At 42.4% G+C, this 22,217-nt stretch overlaps 1 protein-coding gene across 3 annotated transcripts in view; it reads right to left on the bottom strand.

Moving 5' to 3' along the window:
• Positions 1 to 22,217, bottom strand: part of SYNE2 (spectrin repeat containing nuclear envelope protein 2) — a 257,014-nt gene that overhangs the window by 28,851 nt on the left and 205,946 nt on the right. For all 3 annotated transcript variants that reach the window (XM_075843762.1, XM_075843764.1, XM_075843763.1), the window contains exons 88-98: positions 19,234 to 19,413; positions 16,093 to 16,227; positions 15,447 to 15,601; positions 13,707 to 13,854; positions 11,186 to 11,280; positions 9,053 to 9,287; positions 7,979 to 8,173; positions 6,809 to 6,934; positions 4,538 to 4,693; positions 1,553 to 1,711; positions 337 to 503 (exon numbers count right to left, since the gene is read on the bottom strand). In XM_075843762.1, the coding sequence (XP_075699877.1) occupies positions 337 to 503; positions 1,553 to 1,711; positions 4,538 to 4,693; positions 6,809 to 6,934; positions 7,979 to 8,173; positions 9,053 to 9,287; positions 11,186 to 11,280; positions 13,707 to 13,854; positions 15,447 to 15,601; positions 16,093 to 16,227; positions 19,234 to 19,413 (1,751 nt within the window). The remainder of the gene's footprint in view (positions 1 to 336; positions 504 to 1,552; positions 1,712 to 4,537; positions 4,694 to 6,808; positions 6,935 to 7,978; positions 8,174 to 9,052; positions 9,288 to 11,185; positions 11,281 to 13,706; positions 13,855 to 15,446; positions 15,602 to 16,092; positions 16,228 to 19,233; positions 19,414 to 22,217) is intronic.

The following is a 22,217-nucleotide window of genomic DNA, read 5'->3' as shown; positions in this document are numbered from 1 at the left end:
GCCGCTTTGTTATAAAAAATGAAATTGTAACTACACTTAACATATAGTGACATGTCGGAAGTTTTCATTGGCGAGGTTCCGAGCACTGAGACCCCACCGATCGCTAAAGTGAGCGCTTCTGCCGCTTCGTTTTAGCGATCATTGAGGGTCTCAGTGCTCAGACCCTCACCAATGAAAACTTCCGACATGTCACTATGGCATGTCAAAAGTTTTTTTTAAAAAGTTTAGTTACAATTTCAACCAGGGTAAAATGACGAGGGACATTAGCCAGGTCGCCAGTCCTATTTAGACTGAAAAGCGTGTACAAAAAAAATAAATCTATTTAGATCCTCTTACCGTGAGCCGATCACATCAAATAGGTGCTTCCAGCGGTCATTAACTTTATTCAGCTTGTTCTCGATTTCCTTGGAGCGAGCCTGGTTGCTGGCGTTGATGAGCTGGTCTCCGATTTGCTTCAAGTGAAGTTTATTTTCACTAAAGAGATTTATTTCTTCCATGCAATCCTACAACGCAATGAAATTAAGGGTTAACAGCGCAACAATAATACAAAAAACATTCAATCCAAATACTCTGCTTCAGTTCTCAGTAGATTAAATATCTTAATGATACCGTACTGAGAACCATTCCATGTTATCTATATGTTGATACTAAGACGGAGACTGAGATGTTACACCACCAGTATAGTATGGCTGTACACGATTATAATCTCTTACTATACAGAAGCAATGAACAAACTAGTGGGTCCCCATATTAAAGGAACAGTACAGACAAGACCTGAGGGGGCGGAGCATGACACATGGATTCAAAGAAAACCAAAGAGAGAATCTGTGTGTCATGTAGCTCCCCTAGAGGCCTAACACAGTATTAGTTTTGCCCAGAGGGAAAGTATATGCAATTCAGCTTCATCTTTTTCACGCTAGTAAGTTTATCGACCGTTTCCAAAGGGTCTCTTATTTATTACTAGCAAAGACAAGTGCAACACCCTACCAGTAACATAGGTTTCAGGTTCCAAACAAGTACCCAAAATATATAGTCCTATCAGCGTATTTTATATATTAGCAGTTGTTTCTATTACCATACAGACAGTATACTCTCGGACATTGGACACTGGGGTTAAAGCGGACGTCCAGGATTAGAAAAAAAAAAAATGGCTTCTGCATGCTGTTTTTGGAAGACTCTTGTCCTCAGGTTGTGTCTGGTATTGCAGATGAGCTCCATTGAAGTGTATGGGGCTAAGCTGTAATACCACACACAACCATGGACAGGTGTGGTGCTATTTTTGGAAGAGGCAGCCATGTTTTTCTAATTCTGGACAACCCCTTTAACTCTACGTAGATATCACAGACCTCTCCAGTCCAAAACGGAAACTATCATTTTCATAGGAGGTCAGTTAAAAGGGGCTCAGAAACACTTATTTAGAACAAAGTCCTCTTAGCGGGTACTTCTCCTGGTGCCACGTTATTATTATATTGGAACCCACCATCGTACTAGATAGAGGAAAACACATTCAAGGTGGAGATACCATGTAATAAATAAAATAACAAAAACCGACCTTCTGCAGCTTCTCGATCATCTCCTCGATGTTCACATCACCGGTCTGTAATACTTTGCTTTCCATTTGTGTCAGCCAGTCACACAGCTCCTTGTTCTTCTCATTGAATACATTCCAGGCATTGAGACGGTCCTCAATCTCCTGTTTCCTCATAGACACCTGGATTGGGGGAGAAGTCAGCACCATTAATGGAATCTTGGAAACACACACCATCCATCAAATCTGGCTGGTTAGCAGGAGGATAACCCTGATGTGAGATAATAGGTTAATGAATCCCTTTAGTCTGTCTGTCACATGCATCAGTTAATTGGATGGATCCCTTCTCGGCCAGGACAACAACTTCCGCCATGTATCCGCTCTTTTCTGTGAGATTCCAGCAAGGCAAACGTAATCTCGTTTGAAATGACAGGTTACATCGTTTGCCTTGCTGGAATCTCACAGAGACGCTACAGACATATCAGGATTCTGAATAAACATCATGTCCTGGCTGGAGGTAATGTCTATTCATTGTCAGGACACTGCAGTAACGTTATAGTATGTGTATGTGGCTGCACATAGTGATATATCTATATCGCTATCTGCAGTGTAAATGACTGGAGAGAAGTGTATGATGCTGATTGGTCACTGATTGGTCAGCGTCATACACTCCTCTGTACAACGCCCACTTGGTCTAAAGTAAAAACACGCCCACTTGGGCATTAAGAAACTCATTAGCATAAAGCTAAAAATCGCTCATAAAGTGGTAAAAATAGATAGTTTTTCTAAATAAAAAGCATTACTGTCACCTACATTACAGCGCCGATCTCCTTATGTAGGAGACAGGGCACTTATAATGTGGTGACAGAGCCTCTTTAAAGGCTATGTACACCTTTGACAACTATTTTTTTTAATAAACAGGTCAATCAGTGTGATTGGTCTAACTTTGTAACTACTTTTTATTAAAAATCATTTTTACTTTGAGATACAGCTGCTTTGTATCCTGTAAATAGAGCAACTGTCTAGCGCTGAAACCTGTATCTGTCAGGTCCGCGAGACTAAGGGTATGTGCACACACACTAATTACGTCCGTAATTGACGGACGTATTTCGGCCGCAAGTCCCGGACCGAACACAGTGCAGGGAGCCGGGCTCCTAGCATCATACTTATGTACGATACTAGGAGTCTCTGCCTCGCTGCAGGACAACTGTCCCGTACTGTAATCATGTTTTCAGTACGTGACAGTGGTCCTGCAGCGAGGCAGGGACTCCTAGCATCGTACATAAGTATGATACTAGGAGCCCGGCTCCCTGCACTGTGTTCGGTCCGGTACTTGCGGCCGAAATACGTCCGTCAATTACGGACGTAATTAGTGTGTATGCACATACCCTAACAGGTTCAGTGACAGCGGGTCCTGTGTGTCTCCGATACGCAGGTTTGGGCTGTTATATATATACACACATACACACACTTAGATGTGATAGATATCGGACTGAAGGCAAGAATAATTCATGCACATGTTGTAGAAACGACCCCATCCACGTGTATAGAACAGATTTCAGTCGCAGAAATTTCTGCAAAAAATCTGCTAAAGCCATCAGAAATCTACCAGGAGCCAATGGTAAACGGAAGGCCGCGTCATATTTAATTTCGAGGTGTGCTTTGAATGTAGATACCCCTTTAAAATCCTGAAAGCTCATATCAATGACATCAGAGGTGACATATTATTACATATTGTGCGGCTCACAACACATAAAACTAAACAACATTCTGTCAAGGTTCCGGATAATGGAAGGACGAGCAATGACTTCTAGCCGCATTGCTGCCTCAACCTTGTTCCATTTTCTAGAACTATGGCCGCTGTCCAAATTCCCTGCTCTATAATATACTTAGAGGACGTGTCGCCGCGGCGCATACACGTTAATCCATTTAACCAGCTTGTCTGCATTTGCACATATTGTAGATTACTATAAAGCAGGGTAAACACAATAGCCGGGATCCTGTATTAAAAATGGTCTTCTAAATGTGTAAAAAAGAAAAACGAAAAAAAAAAACGAAAAAAAAAAAAAACACGTCTCAGCTGTGCGGCATACCCAGAAAGAAAGATTTAAAAAAAAAAAAAAATAATGTCAGACATGAACCCAATTACAACAGCTAAATGGCGCCTTACATTTCCTACACTCGGGTACATGAAAACATTACTAGATTTTCAAATCCACAGCCTGCTGATTATGTTGCGATTTCTGCAGCAGATTTCATTTTTCGCAATCCTGTCCGTATAGGCCATTTAAAAAAACTTAATATAACTTTTCCTATACATTAGGTTCAACACAAAAAAAAAAACACGTAAAACCGTGTCACTGAGCCGTAATACGACCACATTTAAACTCCGCAGAATCGAGGCGCTCCAGGTGTTACGGCCCTAATACCGACACTAAAAATATTGGCTGTAGAGTGTCAGCTTCAATAACAAATGTCGCGTTTCAGTCAATAGGAATTTCACGACATGATTTTATGCGACTGTTGCGTGCCTAATAACAATAAGGCTGCGTTCAAGTTGTATAAATAGCGCACAAGTATCGCTACAACTGCTGCTAAATCATAAGAAAGTAGCGATTGTAAAATTGTGGCGTTATTATAATAACTTGTGTAGCTCCAGAACACAGCATGCAAATAGATGGGTAATTAAAAGACAACAATCACGTACAGATGTAGCAGAGTTGAATTTGTTATTAAGCGCAACAACAAATTCACAGCAATATCGTGATCGCTATTTGTGGTTTTACGTAGGACTGTAGGAAAACTTACCTGCCCATTAGCGAGTTAGTACCATTCACAGCTTCGAAGACTTAAACTCAGCTCTGCTACATCTCTACTTTGGCAATAAATGCACAAAGACACAAATCTGGACACACAGATTGTAGGCGATACATTGTGTCGAAGCACATGCTGTGATACAGAAACTCCAAGTCAAACAGTTGAACCTAAACAAACACCCGGATGACTTACCCTCAGACATAGTTCTTCCCATTGCCGGTGTAAAGCCTCCACTTGATTATTGAGTACAACTCCATCCTCCGCTATGATATACTGGGATAACTCCGACTTCATGTCATCCAGATCTTTTAAACTCTCACCCCAATCATCCAAGGCTTCCTCTAGCTCCTGCATTGAAACACAAGGGACAAGCCACACAGCTCAGCTCCGGCTTTTTCCAAACCTGTTTAATCTTGTGATTGGTCAGTGGGGGGAGGGGTGGATAGGAAGGGGGCTGGGTGTTTAGACATGCACAATAACTGTGGGACAATGCTGAGCCTTCCCTGTGGCTTGTACTTCCATCCAAGGCCAACTGCAACAGGCTGCTAAGCCAACCTCATCCGGCACTGAAGGTGTTAAGTCAGCGGAAGACTTGGGAACTATACAGGGAACATGCTGGGAAGGAAGAGCAGGGGGATAATACCTCCTGACAACACTGCTGGGAAGGAAGAGCAGGGGGATAATGCCTCCTGACAACACTGCTGGGAAGGAAGAGCAGGGGGATAATGCCTCCTGACAACACTGCTGGGAAGGAAGAGCAGGGGGATAATACCTCCTGACAACACTGCTGGGAAGTTGCTGAATCTTTAGTGGTGTTGGGCCTCGTATTTTATGTGATGTTTATGTTTTTATTTAATATATTGTATGAGCTTTAATACTTATTTTTTTCTAACGTGGAATGAGGCGGCGTGTCGGGAGAGTCAGTCCGGGGAAAAGGAAAATATAAGATTTTTAATTTTGCATAAGGGTGTATTTGGATGTTGCAGTTGAGGTGCTGTTCTTGCCGAGAACTGCATGGCAGAACTCAAACACTCATCATGGTTTTGTAATTTTATTGAGCTTCTCCCGTGCGAGCTGCGGAAATTTGCAGTAAAACCACATGTAGTCTATGGAGGGATCCGTGAAAACGGACGAAAATAGGAAATGTTATCTTTTTCAACGGACCCTTCACATGGACGTCTTCAACGCTCGTGTGAATCAGGCCTAAGGCTTTATGCACGCGACTGTAAGGGATTTTACTGTCAAATACAGATGCACATCTGTAGCAGCCTGCAATTCCGGAAGCGCCCATAGACTTCTATGGGCGAGTCCGTGCCGCAATTGCGGACAAGAATAGGACATATTCTATGTTTTGCGGATCAGTAAATATACGGATAGGTGTATGTGGCCAATAGAAATGAATGGGTCCGCAATGTCATCTACGATTGTGTGCACGGGGCCTAAGACCTCCTGCATATGTAGCGAATTTGTTGCCAATCAGGATTTGCAGGTAGGAATGTCTTCAGCGGAAGATTGATGCCATCCACATGCTGCTGAACATTTTCCGCACGGAAATCAGAGCAAGCTCATTCTGTTCTGGATGTTCACTGCAAATGTCATCCTTTTCAATGTAGATGGGTAAAATCTGCAGCAAAATCCGCATGAATTTTGCTGCGGAAAGTCCACAACAAATCTGCAGTGTGTACAGATAGTACACACTGCAGATTTGTTGTGGACTTTCCGCAGCATTTCTGCAGCAAAATTCATGCGGATTTTGCTGCAGATTTTACCCATAAATACAAAAATGGTCATAACTTGGCCAAAAATGCTCGTTTTTTAAAAATAAAAACGTTACTCTTATCTCCAATGCAGCGCCTATATGCTGCAATAGGAGATAGGGGCTGCAAAATCTGGTGACAGAGCCTCTTTAAGCTGCAGGCAGAGCTATCTGGCTATCTTCACTTGAATAGGAGCAAAGCTGCAGTATTGAAGCTTGGCTGCTATTCCATGACCGGAGCCAACTGCTTCCGGCCGTAGCAGCTGATTGGTGCAGGGTCCGGGTGTCAGACCCACACCGATCATACACTGATGACATATCCCGTGGATAGGTTATCAGTTGTCTGGGAGTGGACAACCCCTTTAATACGGCCGCGTTTTAGGGAACATATTAGAGTCTTAACACCTGGACCCCACACGGTTCTACCGAACTAAACTTAGAAAATCGTAGAACCCATGTTGATCTAAGTTCAGAAGATCATATGTTGTTTGGGTGTTGCTGCCATAATATTGAACCCTAAAATGTATCCAACCCATAATCACATGTACTGATCCAGGAATAAGCACAAATACACCCGTATGGGGTAGTTGCCAATTGTCCTCATATTGGGGGGGTGGGGGGTGTCCTACCTGGCTCCAAACATGTGAATCTGAATAAGTTGTCTTCAGTCGTACACTTAAAGTCGTGTCATTATTCTATAATAATACCTTCAGTGGTCCTTTAGCGATTTGTAGCTCCTCGTGAAGTGTGGGCAGTGGTTCATCTACTCTAAACTTCAGGTCACGAAGAGTTTTTCTTCTGTCCTCCATCTTCCATTCAAAGCTGTGTCTCTTCTACAGAAAACAATGAACAGTTTTGATTGATCCTGTATCTGAGCCGTCATTCAATGAAGACCACAAATTCTGCATAAAAATTTACCCCAAGAATTCCATTATAGGTGAATTTATGATAAGACTTTGTGTGACTTTTATACCTTTCCTTCCCTTTCGACCCACTTCTGGTTTTGGCTTAAAAAAACTGCCACAAAAAGTGTGTGTGTGTGATCCTGGCCTAATGGAAAGGGTTATACTTTTCTTGGATCCAATACAAGGTTCGGCTGACAAAAATTCATCAAAACTGCAGTGTGAACAAGGCCTTAAAATGCTAATACAATGTTTAGCAAGTGGAAAAAGCTAATTCCGTTCACCCCACAAACACCAGATGACTGAATGTCCAGGAAACCCGACCCTCTGACCTGGCATGGATCAAGCAATAAATATACAAGAAGAAGTTGTCCAGCACTCTTAACTTCGAGCAAGAAAATAAACGCATGACATCGCTCTAATGCTAGTGGGCTTGAAGCGCGCAAGCTAAGGCCTAATTCACACCTGTGTTCAGTATTTTGTTGTTTCCTCTCTGTCAGAGGAGCAAAACAAGGGAAGCGCCGGATCCGTTGCACCACGGACGCCACTGGCGGTTGACGGCACCCATTGACTCTAATGGATTCCGTCAGCTCTCTGTCAGGGTGTCTGTGGTTTTACCTGAAACAATAGCACAGAATGCTGCGCCATTGTTTCCAGTATTTTCTGTGGAATCTGCGATTCCCCAACGGAGCCTCCAACCCAGATGTGAACAAGGCCTCCGATACATGGGGAGATTTCATTTAATTGCTCAATAAACGTCTTTTATATGGTTTTACATAGTCCAATTTTTCACCCAATCCAATAATTGCCTCATGCTGGATATAACCGGTTGGGAAATCTCTTGGATTGGATTTTTCTGGCCAATCACTATTGTGTCCCTTGAGGCTAGCTAGAACTGGAGATACTCTACTACGCTCCATCATAGACCTACCTGGAATATATGGTACCTCATTAACTAATGGTCAAGCCACTCACCTGATCAATTCCACCGAAATGTGCGAGAATCCCCTGTAGCTGTTGTGTTGTGCTCTGCCAAAGGCCCTGAAGTTGGTTCAGATCTTGTTGAAGGACTTCCTTAGATGCGGGTTCAGCGACCGACAATATGTCCTTACAATTGCCGAGAGCGGTAGAATAGCTCGGCTGCAATCTCTTGAGACGTCTCTCCTTGTCCTGATAACGAAAAAGTATTATCGTATAGGACAAGCTGCAAACGGACTCCAAGCACATGTTTTGGCTGTAGTAAATAGACGTAAACATATTATGTGGCCTTGTGATATCAATGTAGCATATTTGTAGAAGTATTCATCATCAGCACGTTCACAAGGCCTGTATACCACTGTGGCCAAACAATGTAAACACTATGACACATAAATGAGCTAAAATAAGAAAAATAAGCAAGGTTGAGGCCTCATGACCGCAGGTTTCTGTCCGCGTGCTATCTTTTTGTGGATGGTACACTGATCCGTTCATTTCTATGGCCCTATGCACACAACCGTGATGTTTACGGATCCGTGTGGGGGCCGCAAAAAATAATTTTGGTTCCGGATTTGCGGCTTGATAAACTGGTGAAATATGTTTTGTTTTTTTTGTATTCCACCGCAAAATTCTGCCTCCCATTCATTTCAATGGGAGTCGGACGCTTCATTTTCCCGCTAGATAATTATTTCAGTTACCGGGGAAAAGAAGCATCCTGCTCGATCTTCAGGCAGATTCTGCCCGAACCTTCCATTGATGTTAATGGGAGGGAGGAATAGTTCCATGGCGGATTTTGCAGTGGGATCCACCACGCAGAATCCTTCATGTGAACTAGCCCTGAATCTGTAAAGTAGGGGTCAGCAACCTTCGGCACTCCAGCTGTTGAGAAACTACAACTCCCAGCATGAACAGACCTGCCAAAAATTAGTAAAAAAAGAGATATTAGGGGGAAAAGGGGCAATAAAGCACCAAGTCCTCCAGTCCCAGGTAGTTAAGGTTGTGTTGGTGTAAACCAGAAGGGGTCCCATTGCAATCATTACTATGGGGCAAATTAAATTTCCTGCAGGTACTTACCTTAAAATCATACATCAGTTTTGTGGTGTTGATTAGACTGTGACATTTCTGACGGTTGACACTAGATACAGCATCTTGTATGTCATGTAACTTCTGTACCAGTCTATCATTGGAGACTCTGAAGTGCCACCACTGCTCGAGGAGGGCACTTATTTCCTTCTTCTTCTGCTGCACCAACCTGATCACGCTCTGCCACTTCTCTTTTAGAGACGTAAGCTTTAGAATAAACTCGTTTCTGAGGAATCGCAAACATTTTATTATTTTGCTGCAAAACATGGCACTTAAAATAACCAAAACAGAATATAAGGTCAGACTGATTGACGGAAGAGGACATTGTATTATGTTACTTTACTTGACCGGATACAGAAACTTCTAGCATTCAATTTCAGTACTTGTATTTGGAAAGATAAATAAAATGACACAGTATAGATATACACACACGTCCTTCTCAATGAATTAGAATATAATCAAAAAGTTAATTTATTTCAATAATTCAATTCAAAAAGTGAAACTCCTATATTCTATAGATTCATTACACACAGTGATCTATTTCCAGCATTTTTTTCTTTTAATGTTGATGATTATGGTAACAGTTAATGAAAACCCAAAATTTAGTCTCTCAGAAAATTCGAATATTATATAAGCCCAATTTAAAAAAATTATTTTAATTCGAAAATGTTGGCCTACTGAAAAGTATGTCCAGTATCTGCCCTCAATACTTGGTCGGGGCTCCGACTCTGCATGAATTATTGCATCAATGCGGCATGGCATGGGGGCGATCAGCCTGTGGCACTGCTGAGGTGTTATCAATGCGGCGTGGCATGGAGGTGATCAGCCTGTGGCACTGCTGAGGTGGTATCAATGCGGCGTGGCATGGAGGTGATCAGCCTGTGGCACTGCTGAGGTGTTATCAATATGGCGTGGCATGGAGGCGATCAGCCTGTGGCACTGCTGAGGTGTTATCAATGTGGCGTGGCATGGAGGCGATCAGCCTGTGGCACTGCTGAGGTGTTATCAATGCGGCGTGGCATGGAGGCGATCAGCCTGTGGCACTGCTGAGGTGTTATCAATGTGGCGTGGCATGGAGGCGATCAGCCTGTGGCACTGCTGAGGTGTTATCAATGCGGCGTGGCATGGAGGCGATCAGCCTGTGGCACTGCTGAGGTGTTATGGAATCCCAGGTTGCTTTGATAGCGGCCTTCAGCTCGTCTGCATTGTTGGGTCTGGTGTCTCTCATCTTCCTCTTGACAATACCCTTAGATTCTCTATAGGGTTTAGGTCGGGCGAGTTTGCTGGCCAATCAAGCGCAGTGATACTGTGGTTATTACACCAGGTATTGGTAGTTTTGGCAGTGTGGGCAGGTGCCAAGTCCTGCTGGAAAATGAAATCAGCATCTCTGTAAACTTGTCAGCAGAGGGAAGCATGAAGTGCTGGGAAATGTCCTGGTAGACGCTGCGCTGACTCTGGACTTGATATAACACAGTGACCAACACCAGCAGATGACATAACCCCCAAAGCATCACTGACTGTGGAAACTTCACACTGGACCGCAAGACACTTGGATTGACGCCTCTCCACTCTTCCTCCAGACTCTGGGACCAGGATTTCCAAATTAAATGCAAAATTTACTTTCATCTGAAAACAGGACTTTGGACACTGAGCAGCAGACCCGTCCTTGTAAAGGCTTAGGAAAGGTATTTTTGTTGATTGCAACTTTTACCCAATATTCAATTTTTCTGAGAGGCTAAATTTTGGGTTTTCATTATCTGTTACCATAATCATCAACATTAAAAAAAAAAATGTTGGAAATAGATCACTGTGTGTAATGACTCTATATAATATATATTCACTTTTTGAATTGAATTACTGAAATAATTAAACTTTTTGATGATATTCTAATTCTTTGAGAAGGACTAGTATGTATGTATGTATGTATGTATGTATGTATGTATGTATGTATATATATATATATATATATATATATGAGCTATTACGCATGCTAAGGGAGAAGAATATGCGTCAATATAGTCGCTGCCCCAAAATCAACTAACCCTTGTTTTCCCACTAAAAAAATAAATGTGACCACTACTCTACTACCTGGAACATGCCATCCTATAGAGATATATAAGGTACCTGTTTTGCTCATCCTCCAATTCCAAGACACTCAATGCTTTGTTCACAAAAGAAGGTAAAATGTGCTCATTTATGGTGATTTCCGCTTGAAACCTCTGAAAAAGAATGCATTTATATAGATCACAAACATTCAGTGTAATATATTTATTTTATATATATATATATATTACATATATATATATATATATATATATATATATATATAGTAATTTGGAAAACGACAGCGCTCCACATCTTTCACATTAGTCCCTGTCTCCAGTTGAGATTGCAATGTAAATTTCATATCCAACACATACACACTAAGGACAATTTGCCTAGAAGTATGTTTCTGGAAGGAGGGAAGACACCAGAGTGCCCTGAGGATATCCATGCAAGCACGAAAAAACCATTAAAAACGCCACATAGATGTTGCTCTGGTTGCATTGGAGCCCAGGACCCGAGTGCTAGAAGTCAACATAGTTAACTACGACGCCACCGTGCTGCCCGCACCATCTCACTATTATTTTAAGTTCTCTTTACATAAAATACATCATTCATCCCATTACTTATTTTTTTCTTGCATTTATCAGTTTGAAATTTAGATATTACATATTTTATCATTTACCTAATGTACTGGGGAGTTTTTGGCTAGGACTACACAGTGACATTGGACGCCAAGACCAAGACATGACCGTTTCGAAAAATCCACACCTGCCAGATTTTTGTTTGCAGTTCACAAGTGACATTTCCAGCCAGTGTACAATGTTAGTCGCGTGCGACAACGACTCATTTGTGACTTGTAAGTTTGTTTTTTTCTGTTTGGGTGTCACAAATCCTAAATCCCACCCAAAAATAGTCGTGCGACTTTAATGTACAGCATGTCACAGACAAATGGAACACATTTTTTGTCGCGCCCCTTGACTTCGCCATATAGCCCTAGCTTAAAAGCCCTGAATTGTAAACAAAAGAGGGAGCATCATAGCACTAGAACGACAAGGCGCAAAAATTGAGAAAATTGCTTTGTCTATAGCCACTTTTAGTGAAGATAGGTCTAAAGCGGCTGTTTCATAAGTAAAAGTAGGCAAAACTTATACAGTGCAACATTTACAGACTACAGTACAGCTCGGAGAATATTGTAAGGGTTGAACTGGCCAACCAAAGTACCAGAGGATCCTCTGATGGGCCCAGGCTCTGATATTATAATGAGCACCTTATATCCAGCAAAAGACAACCCTATTTGGAGCCCTCCACTCGTCAATAAGGTGGCAAACGAGCACCCATCAACGATATAGCAGGTCAATCGGTGCTCATTTACCTCCTTTTAAATCGAGCAATGATTCTACTTATGGGGATGAATGAGATCGTTCATCCCCATACAGTTTGCTACATTGTCGGCAGCCCATCCCCTGCCGGCACAGAAGATGTGCTGCCGACAACGATGATTTTTAGTGCCACATAAAATATGTGATCAGCCGACAAACGAGCATTTTCTCATTTGTCGGCTGATCATTGGGCCCTTTTTGATGATACGACGAGCGGGAATGAGCATACTGTTCCCCCGATCATCGGCCTGTGTAAGGCCTCATGCACAGGAACGTAGTTTTCATCCGTAATTACGTTCAATTAATTATGGATGAAACTGCGGACCCTTTCAGTATATTTACGGATGTGTGTCCTGGCTGAAGACATGATCCGCAAAATATATAACATGTCCTATTCCTGTCCGCAATTGTGGCCCGGACTAGCTCATAGAAGTCTATAGGCACTTCCGCGCCTACGGATGTGTATCCGTATTTGTGGACAGTAAAAACCCTTACGGTCGTGTGCATGAGGCCTAAAAGGGCCTTCAGGGTCTATTTCTTATGGGATGATCCACAAATAAGGGTCCTCTTACACGGGCCAACATGGGCCGTGTAAACAAACACCAGCCAATGAGGCAGCTCGTTAATCGGCGCTCGTTTGCTTCTTTCACAAGGAGCTAGGTTTGGGGATAAGCGATGGTTACTACTGTCGCTTGTCCCCATACATTTCCATCATGTCGGTAGCGTGTATCCCTGTTTACACAGGGAGATGCACTGCCGACAACGATAATATTTCTTGCAGCATAAACAATGCGATCACTTGATGAATGAGCGTTTGCTTGTTCATTGGCTGATAGTTGCCGTGTTTACACAGGGCAATGATCGGGAACGAGCGTTCACATGAACGTTTTTCCCGATAATTGGCCATGTAAAAGGGCCTTAACCTATAAGATCTTATTGGTGATATCTCCTGTGTGTACAATGATGACAACACAGATTACAATGTAGTTAAATGAGGAGGTGCACATGTTCTGTATAGATGGAGGCTGAACCCTCAGAGTCCTTTCGTCTTTTAAGCCCAAGGAACCCCAGTCCAAGGCTGGATACTGTTGACAATTAATAAAGCTCGATCTCAAAACCGTCATCCTGCACATATTTTGGAGCATTTCACCAGACCTCAGCAGTTGCGTTTTTATGTTTTTCTGCTGGAACAACACTACTAGCTTCCTGACCTCACATACCTCATAGATTTCTTGCTGCTTTCTCAGCGCTTCATACGTTCCTGCGACTCCCTCTGTCAGGTTGTTCTCCATCTTCTCCAGCCACAGCATCCAGGTCTCGTTATTCTGGATGAAGTTATTTTTTTCTAGCTCAATCATCCGATGTTGCCTGTTGAAGAGATTATTTTCTTACTGGTCATTCATTACAAATGTTTTGGCTCACACATGGGCCACAGTTCAAGGGAAACTTGCCATTGTGATTATTCATTATTAAAGTTGTTGTATGGGATGAGAAAACAGAGTCCGTTTTTTTTTCTAGAAACAGCGACACTCTAGTTCATGGACTGAGTCATTGATTACATTGGGCTGAGCTGCAATACCAGAAAAAGCCAATGGACTAGAGTGGCGCTGTTTCAGAGAAAAAAAAAAGCCTTTTTAACCCTATTTTGGTACAACCCTTTTAATAATAATAATTAAAATAAATGTTCGACCTCGCTGTGTACAAATCAGAGGCCCAAATATGGTTGGGTTGCCACCTGGTAATGTAGACAGTGGTCTGTGGGGGTCACATTTTGTGGAAGTCTAAATGTATTTCTGAAGTTCACTTCTGGCTGCGCATAGAATTTAACTGTGTTGGCGCAATGTACTGATATGACGAATTTGGGGGCGCCATTTCACCGCAGCAGCAAAAAGTGTCAAGGCAATTCCATAATATCTTTTGAGTGGTTCATAGGTGGAGATTTTGCTTTTAATAAATCCATTATTTTCATATTTTACGGTCATTTAAGGAAACAAACTTCTCTTCTAGAAACAATGTACCGTAGTTTTTTAATATCACCAGCGCTTTACTTTGCCATTACACTCAATTGCCTTTATTGCATACAATCCCTGACGCAAAGCTCAAGAGATCTGTCCGTCTGTTTGCAAAACGTGCTGTAATAACAAACGGTTCTCTATTTTGAGCTGCAAGAACCCGAACAGGGTCATTCCTAAGAGCTATGGAGGAAGGTAATGTATAGATTTAGTGGACACTGAAGTGCTGCGCACAATTAAGGGGACTCAGATATCACAACTTTATTGGAAATTTCGGTTTGCACTTTTTCACTTTATCAAATACAACACCGATAAACAGCAATTGTAGGCGAAATCTATTCTGACTTGGAAAAAACCCATTTACAATAAAGGACTCGCACGTGAGACTTTAGTAGGATTCTTGATTCTGAACATAGGGTTGGGCATCAGTGGGAGATCATATTCCCATCTATTTGCCTGCAGGTGTGAGTCGTAAGTGCCATTTATGGCAGTCTGTATTCTGTGAATGGAAATCTGATAGGGGCTGTCACAATGACATCCTCACATTGTCAATAGTCCATCCCCAGAATACAGGCTGCCATAAGAAGCGCTTGTACTCTGCTGACGTCACCTGCAGAGGATCCCCAGAGAATTTGATATCTAATTGTAACGGAAGGGCTACAAATCAGATCTTCAGAAGACTGTGGCTGAACTGCAATATCAGACACAAACTGCTAGGAACTGTCCCCCTCTGACGGTCCCAGTCGATCCTATGAGTTCAATAGGCTTCAGTGACCATATTGAAGTAACATGACGTGATCATGTTTTCCACCGGTTACATCAATTTAGACAAAATGTCACTGAAGTCGATGGAGTTTACAGAACAGGATCTTTTGTGGGGAATGAACAGATATTTAACTCTCCATGCACTAAAACTTTCACACATAATAACCACATTTCAGCACTGACCGGCAGTCTTCCAGGGCTGTTGCTATGGTTTTAGCCCACATACGATTCAGATTCTGCAGCGACATCTGAGTGCGGTCACCGAGGGGAAGAGTGAACATCTCCTCATTCAAACGCTCAACATCAGAGGTTAATTCTCTGAGCTCCAAGAGATGCTTCTATACAAGGAACACAAATCTTTGTAAAATACTAATTTAGTTAACGCAATAATATTTAAAGGGGTTCTCCGGGCCTTAGAATAGACCATCAATGTTTGATTTCTGGAGGTCCCTCCTACGAGACCCCAGTCAATCAGCACAACGAAGGTGCCACGGCACTCCATTATTTACATAGACAGAGGATCGTCCATATGGGCGGCCAATCCTGGTACAACAGCTCGTCCCATTGACCCATAGTCGCCGGTATGGACGAGCCGATGTGCCTGTGATAAACAATGAAGGGGGCGCAGCACTTGCAGAAGCACCACAGCCCCTCCATAGTGCTAATCGGTGGGAGTCCCAGTGGCCAAACTCCACCGATCAAACATTGATGGCCTATCCTAAGGATAAACCACCAATTTTTGAGTCCCATTGAACCTCTTTAATAAGAATATTAAAAACTACCCTGTCTCTGCAGTTGTGATATTCATTTATAATCTTCCGACATTTACCTTGATCACTTCAGATCGCTCCTCCTTTTGCTTTTCAGGAAGATATACGTGGCTGACAACATCGGCTGAGGACTTGATGCGTGACTGGAGTTTATCTAGGTCACTCTTGAAGGATTCAACTTCATTCTGAATGGACTAGAAATGCAGATAATACATTAAGGAACAATTTCCAAGCAGCTTAGTAAACACAAGTGCTTGATAATACATTAAGTTTGAGTAAGAAAATTATATGTTCCTTTCAGGAAGATTTTTAAAGTAAAACTTGAGGCAAACATTCATAATTAGAAAAATGGACCACTGAGAAAATGTAACATGTTCTGGTTACCAAGGTGCTCTGTACATTATAGCGCTTTAAAGGGGCTGTCCAGGCATTTTTTATTAGTGGCCTATCCTTAGGATAGGTTGTCAATATCAGATTGGTGGGGCACCCCCACCAATCAGCTGACTAAAAGGGTCGCGGCGTTTGCCACCATGGCCTCTTCGGTGTTTACAGACACAGTGACGTACACTTCCGTAGGGCTGTGCCTGAAATCGCAGCTCAGTCTCCTTCACTTGAACGGGACCGGTACTGCAATTCCAGGCACTGCCGCTATGGAAATGTACGGGGCTGTGCATGTAACTCGAAACATCATCACAGTGACTGGCAGGGATTAGGGGAGCATTGCCAAGGGAGTGCCAGGGGAGGGGCGTATACGGTTTATCTTTATTTTAAGTTATGTGGATTTGAGGATTTAGCTGCGGACCGTCTGATAATCCACAGCAAAATTCGGTGCACTTGTATTTGCTTGCGGATTGCTTCTTATATATTAAATTCTATGTCAAAATCTGCAACATTCCCATGCACTTTCTACCGCAGAAAATGACATGCTGTGGAATTAAAAATTTGTTCCGCAGGTTCATTTCTGCACAAAAAATCTCTACAGCATGTGGATGAAATTTGTTGCTAATGCATGCTACTGAGAACTTTCTGTCCGGATGGAAGATCTGCAGCAAATCCGCTATGTGTGAACGTAGCCATACAGCTAGTGGACCATTACTACATTCCTATGGAGACCATTAGCAGCCCAGCCATCAAGTGTTAGGGTATGTGCACACACACACTAATTACAGACGTAATTTGGGCGTTTTTGCCCCGAATTACGTCCGAAAATAGCGCCTCAATAGCGTTGACAAACATCTGCCCATTGAAAGCAATGGGCAGACGTTTGTCTGTTCACACGAGGCGTATATTTACGCGCCGCTGTCAAATGACGGCGCGTAAATAGACGCCCGCATCAAAGAAGTGACCTGTCGCTTCTTTGGGCGTAATTGGAGCCATTATTCATTGACTCCAATGAATAGCAGCGCCAATTACGTCCGTAATGGACGCGGCGTTCAAGCGCATGCACATGCCGTTACGGCTGAAATTACGGGGATGTTTTCAGGCGGAAACATCCCCGTAATTTCAGCCGTTACGGACGCTGCCGTGTGAACATACCCTAAGGCTTACAATACTGGTCAAAGCAAAGAGCATGTCCACCTAAATTCAATGCAAATAGCCATCTAAGTCAAAATCTCCCTGTCCTCCTGCTGGTTCTCCCTATTTAGTGAGGCTTTTCTTAAAGAGGACCCGTCACTTGGTCATATAAGTTGAACTAGTTAACTGATCTGAATAGCGCTGTCTCCCTGATCCCAGCGCTGTTTTCATGGACCCTCCCGTTCCAGAGATATGGCCTACTGTTGTGTTGACTCCCTCTATGGTAATTTGCTGTAGTTAGCCAACAGGGCGTGAACTTTCCTCATGCTGCCTCAAGCTGATTGGTCAGTATTAAAGGCAGACAAACTAGCTCCAACATGTTGGCTAACTACAGCAAATTAGCATATAGTGAGCAAAAACAACAGTGCACCATATTTCTGGAACGGCGGGGGTCCTGGGAAAAAAAACTAAACCGCAGTGGAATCAGGGAGATAGAGTTATTCAGGTCAGTAAACCAGTTGAACTTATATGACGTAGTGACCGGTTCTCTTTAAGCACCATTTCCCGTAGCCAACTAAAACTCTGTTCAGTGCTGATGAGGTCCAACAGACCGAAACAGATCTGTTTCGAAGCAGATGGTTGTCTCTGGTTAGCTAACACCCAGTGATACAGAGTAGACATGTAAATGATAGCTTTCCCACTCCTGGACTAGAAACATTTACTTATTTTTATTCCTAGAGAGCATTGTCTAAAGTCTACCTATCCTGGACCCCAAGTGTATTCCCAGATTGAGAACTTAAAAATTTTGTCGATCTCTGGTCTATAAGATGTAATGGAGGTGGGATATGAAATGGAAGGAGACAGGAGAGGAAATAGAAATTTTGTAGACCTTTTATAACATATCAAATGTTTTTTGCAACATTTTATACATAGTCCTAACTGTAGAAATTCTTACGTCGTTTCAGAAAATCAACGTTGACCGTAACAGCCAATCAGGTGGCTGCTCTCAGAGACATAGCTTGCATCTCCTGGGCCCCAGTGCAGAAACTACACCTGGGCCCCCCACCAAAACACCAATAAATTGAATTGCCATAATTTCTAATAGAGGTCAATTGTAAAATTCCTTTAATCTGACATTAACAAGACCTGGTATTGGAGGGTCAGAGAACAGTATATACATGTAACTTCCAGGAAGTTTTGATCTTGTAAAATTCCAGATTATTTTGTGGTCCTGAGCCATCAATCTGCATTTTTGGACTTTTGGATGCTGAATTTTGAATGCACTTTATAACACGTAAAAAAAATGTTATAACATCATTGCGCCACCACTCGATACAATCCTGCTTTCTTATGTGGCTGAATGGACTATGGGCCCCTATGGTATTCAAGCTCAGTAGCGATTGCTATACTAGTGCTGCTTATTTTACTAAGAAATTAGAGTTGTCGTCTTATTGGTGGCCTGTCAATGGATTATAAAATGCTGCATTTATTATATGTATCCCTAAACTAAAGCACCCAGATCTGCTCAGTTCCAAAATAATCTGAATTTGTTTTGCAGCAGGATTGAGATTTGAAAATTTCCATTTAATTTTTTTTATCATGAAGTATCCGGCATAGAAGGTTATAGCTTTTACTTTTATATTTGTCACAGTGAGATCTGTTTTGTGCTTTTTCTTTCTTATTACCATCAGCTCAGCGGTCTTTGAAGACGCTCTCCTCTCCAAGTGAGCTATCCTGTGTGAAGTGTTCTGTCTCTCCGAATGAATGACATCCGTGGCTGCAGGATTCTGTCGCAACACCTTGTCTGACAGCTCAGAAACCTGCAGGTTGTGTGCCCTGAGACCCTGCAGATTGTGTTCCAGCGCCTGCACAAATCAAAAACAACACAAACATGATTTTTAATAGAAAAAAACTCAGAAACAAATATTAATTTCCATCAAAAAACTTTTTATCATGGCTGGAAAATCCATAAAGAGGGTAAACTGGCCCGGATTATGGGGAGGGCAAAATGGGCAAATGCACTAGGGGCTTTATCATCCTCCACAGGATAATCTACAGCAAACACAAGTCTCTGATGCGTGACCACTATTATTTAGGCAGTGTATATCGGTATTATTAGGGTACTATGTAGCATGGTATTTGGGAATTGTGGTGGCATTATTTTGTGCATTGTATGGTGGTATTAGTTAGACACTGAATGATACTGGTCCTAGTCTTCCTTAGGGGCCCCAAATAATGTGTTGCCCAGGGACGGCCAAAGACAGTGATCAGGCTCTGAGGGTAAATCTGGCCACACGGTTCACTTGTTGAAGGTTACAATTGCTCCATTAGTTATATGACATCTTACCATGAGATTTAACAAATCTTGTGCCCGTTCTAATTTTTTTTACAGGCCTATTGGAAAATGAATGGAGCGACCTGATAGATCTCTAGTTTTTTTTTTCTTTGCATAAGTTTTGATAAATATCACCCTAGCGGGTCTATCTTTTGCTCTGTGATTGGCTGGAAAATAATTAAAGGGTACATGAAAAAAAAAGTTCTAAATGGGATGTAAATGCCAAATATGCCAATCCTGCATTTACTCTTACACTGATCCTTAACTAGACAAATGTCTCACTCAGGACTGGATATCTTGGCGACGAGGCTTGTAAAAGCTTTTAGGCTAGGGCCAAAGTCAGGTCGCGTGATCAAAGATCGCTGTGTAGCCCTGCCTGCAATGCAGGTAATGGAAGTCAATGTGGTCGTGTTATCTGCACTATATACAGGGGTGGGCTATATCTACAGGGGTAGGCTATCTGTGGAGCACTATAGGGGGAGCTATTTGTAGGACACTATATACAGGGGTGGGCTATATGGGGGCACTATCTACAGGGGCTCTATGGGGGGCACTATCTACAGGGGCTCTATGGCAGACACTATCTACAGGGGGATGTGTGTATGGGACACGGTGTATGGTGCTATTATAATTAGAGGTGAGGTATGGTGCTATTATATTTAGGGGCGTAGTGTGTGGTATAATGAGAGCTTTATCTTTGTTTATAGGTGTAGAAATGTTGGAAAAGTGAGAAGCTGAAGACATCTGAGCGGCAAACTGCAGAAATGGGCTGTGACCGGGTGAAGTCATCATAGAGGTCTGGACCGGATGGAGAAAAAGAACTAGAATCTGAAACGTCACCGGTGAGTCACTTAATGTAAATGTTTACTCTGCCCCTAATCAGTAATGTAGTCACTGTATTATCTGCAGCGAGATGATGGGTGGTATGATTATATGATTTGATTTATTTTTTGTGAAACAGCATCTCCCAGCATATCCTTACCATTGTTTGGGCCATGCTGGGAGCTGGAAACAAATTAATGCAAACCTATACGGCAGGGTTTGCACTAAATTGAGCTGTATTTGTGCTGGTGTTGTATTTATGTACTGAACTTGGTTCTGGGGCTGTATATATGTAATGAGCTTGGTTCTGGGGCTGTATATATGTACTGAGCTTGGTTCTGGGGCTATATATATGTACTGAGCTTGGTTCTGGTGTTGTGTATAAAACTATATTGCTTGTAAAATGTACAAATGTTTTTATGCTCGAGTTACATAAAAAGAAATGTGGAAAAGAAATGACACGTCATTGATTGGTAGAGAAAACAAACCCGGCGAGGGGGAAGGAGATGTCGGGAAAGAGGTTGGGGGGCGCCAAACTGAATCTTTTCCCCGGGTGCTGGAGAACCTAGCTATGCCTCTGGCTTGGGGAACCCATTGCGATCTGGGTCAACATGCTCTATACTAAGGGGCTCACTGTAACTCAGTTGCCCAAGGGCCCACACACATCTGAGTCCGGATCTGCAAGTAGTATCATGATAATTTCTGGCTAATGTACTACTCAGCATCCTAAAGAAGAGAAGGGCACGACAATATGAAATGGACATTTCCTTCTAGCAATATGATGTGCAATCACTTTATCTGTAAAACTGCATTTTTTTTAAATTATTACCGGTCTGTAATTATTAATGGTTCCTGGGCGTGAGTTACCGAGCAGGAGAATAGGAAGTCTGTCCTTTCAAGTCAGTAAAATTTTCATTATGGAAATCTGAAGTTGTGTGACATCTGGGTATTACAGCTGTGAGTTAATTTCAGCACCCAAAGATGATGGGCACAAAAAAAAAAAAAAACACACGACACAGATTACAATGATGATTGAAGCTTTCAGAGAAACGAATGTCTGAGACTGAGCTGACCTGGTCTAGATCTGCCAGCTGCCGAGGCTTAGATGAGATTGTAAACAAGAGACCAGTCTGCAGCCGGCATGTCAGTGGGAATGGATGTCGGGAATAATTATTCCGCTGCTGCGGAGGATATTTAGTGTAATGTGAAAAAATCTTGAAACCTTGTAATAAAACCGACAGGTCCCTCAAGTTACAATGACCTCAGATTACAATAGTTTCAACATACAATTGTATTTCCTGGACCATTGTAACTTGAAACCACATTCAACATAGACAAATAGGGGACAGAAGGCAGGATCCAGCGCTGTGATGTAGATAAAATGGAAACGGCGTTTCCAAGTTTAATGTCTTAGGTTAAAATGGAAGATCCAGTGGTATAGGTCCAGGGTGTAGATATAGTGGGAAGAGGGTATCCTCTCTGGCCTACGCGTTTCGGACGTCACTGCGTCCT

This window comes from Rhinoderma darwinii, chromosome 12 (assembly GCF_050947455.1).
Source record: "Rhinoderma darwinii isolate aRhiDar2 chromosome 12, aRhiDar2.hap1, whole genome shotgun sequence".
NCBI classification, from domain to species: domain Eukaryota; kingdom Metazoa; phylum Chordata; class Amphibia; order Anura; family Rhinodermatidae; genus Rhinoderma; species Rhinoderma darwinii.
Note: the sequence above shows the minus strand (reverse complement) of the source record. Positions and strands in the feature narration are given on the sequence as shown.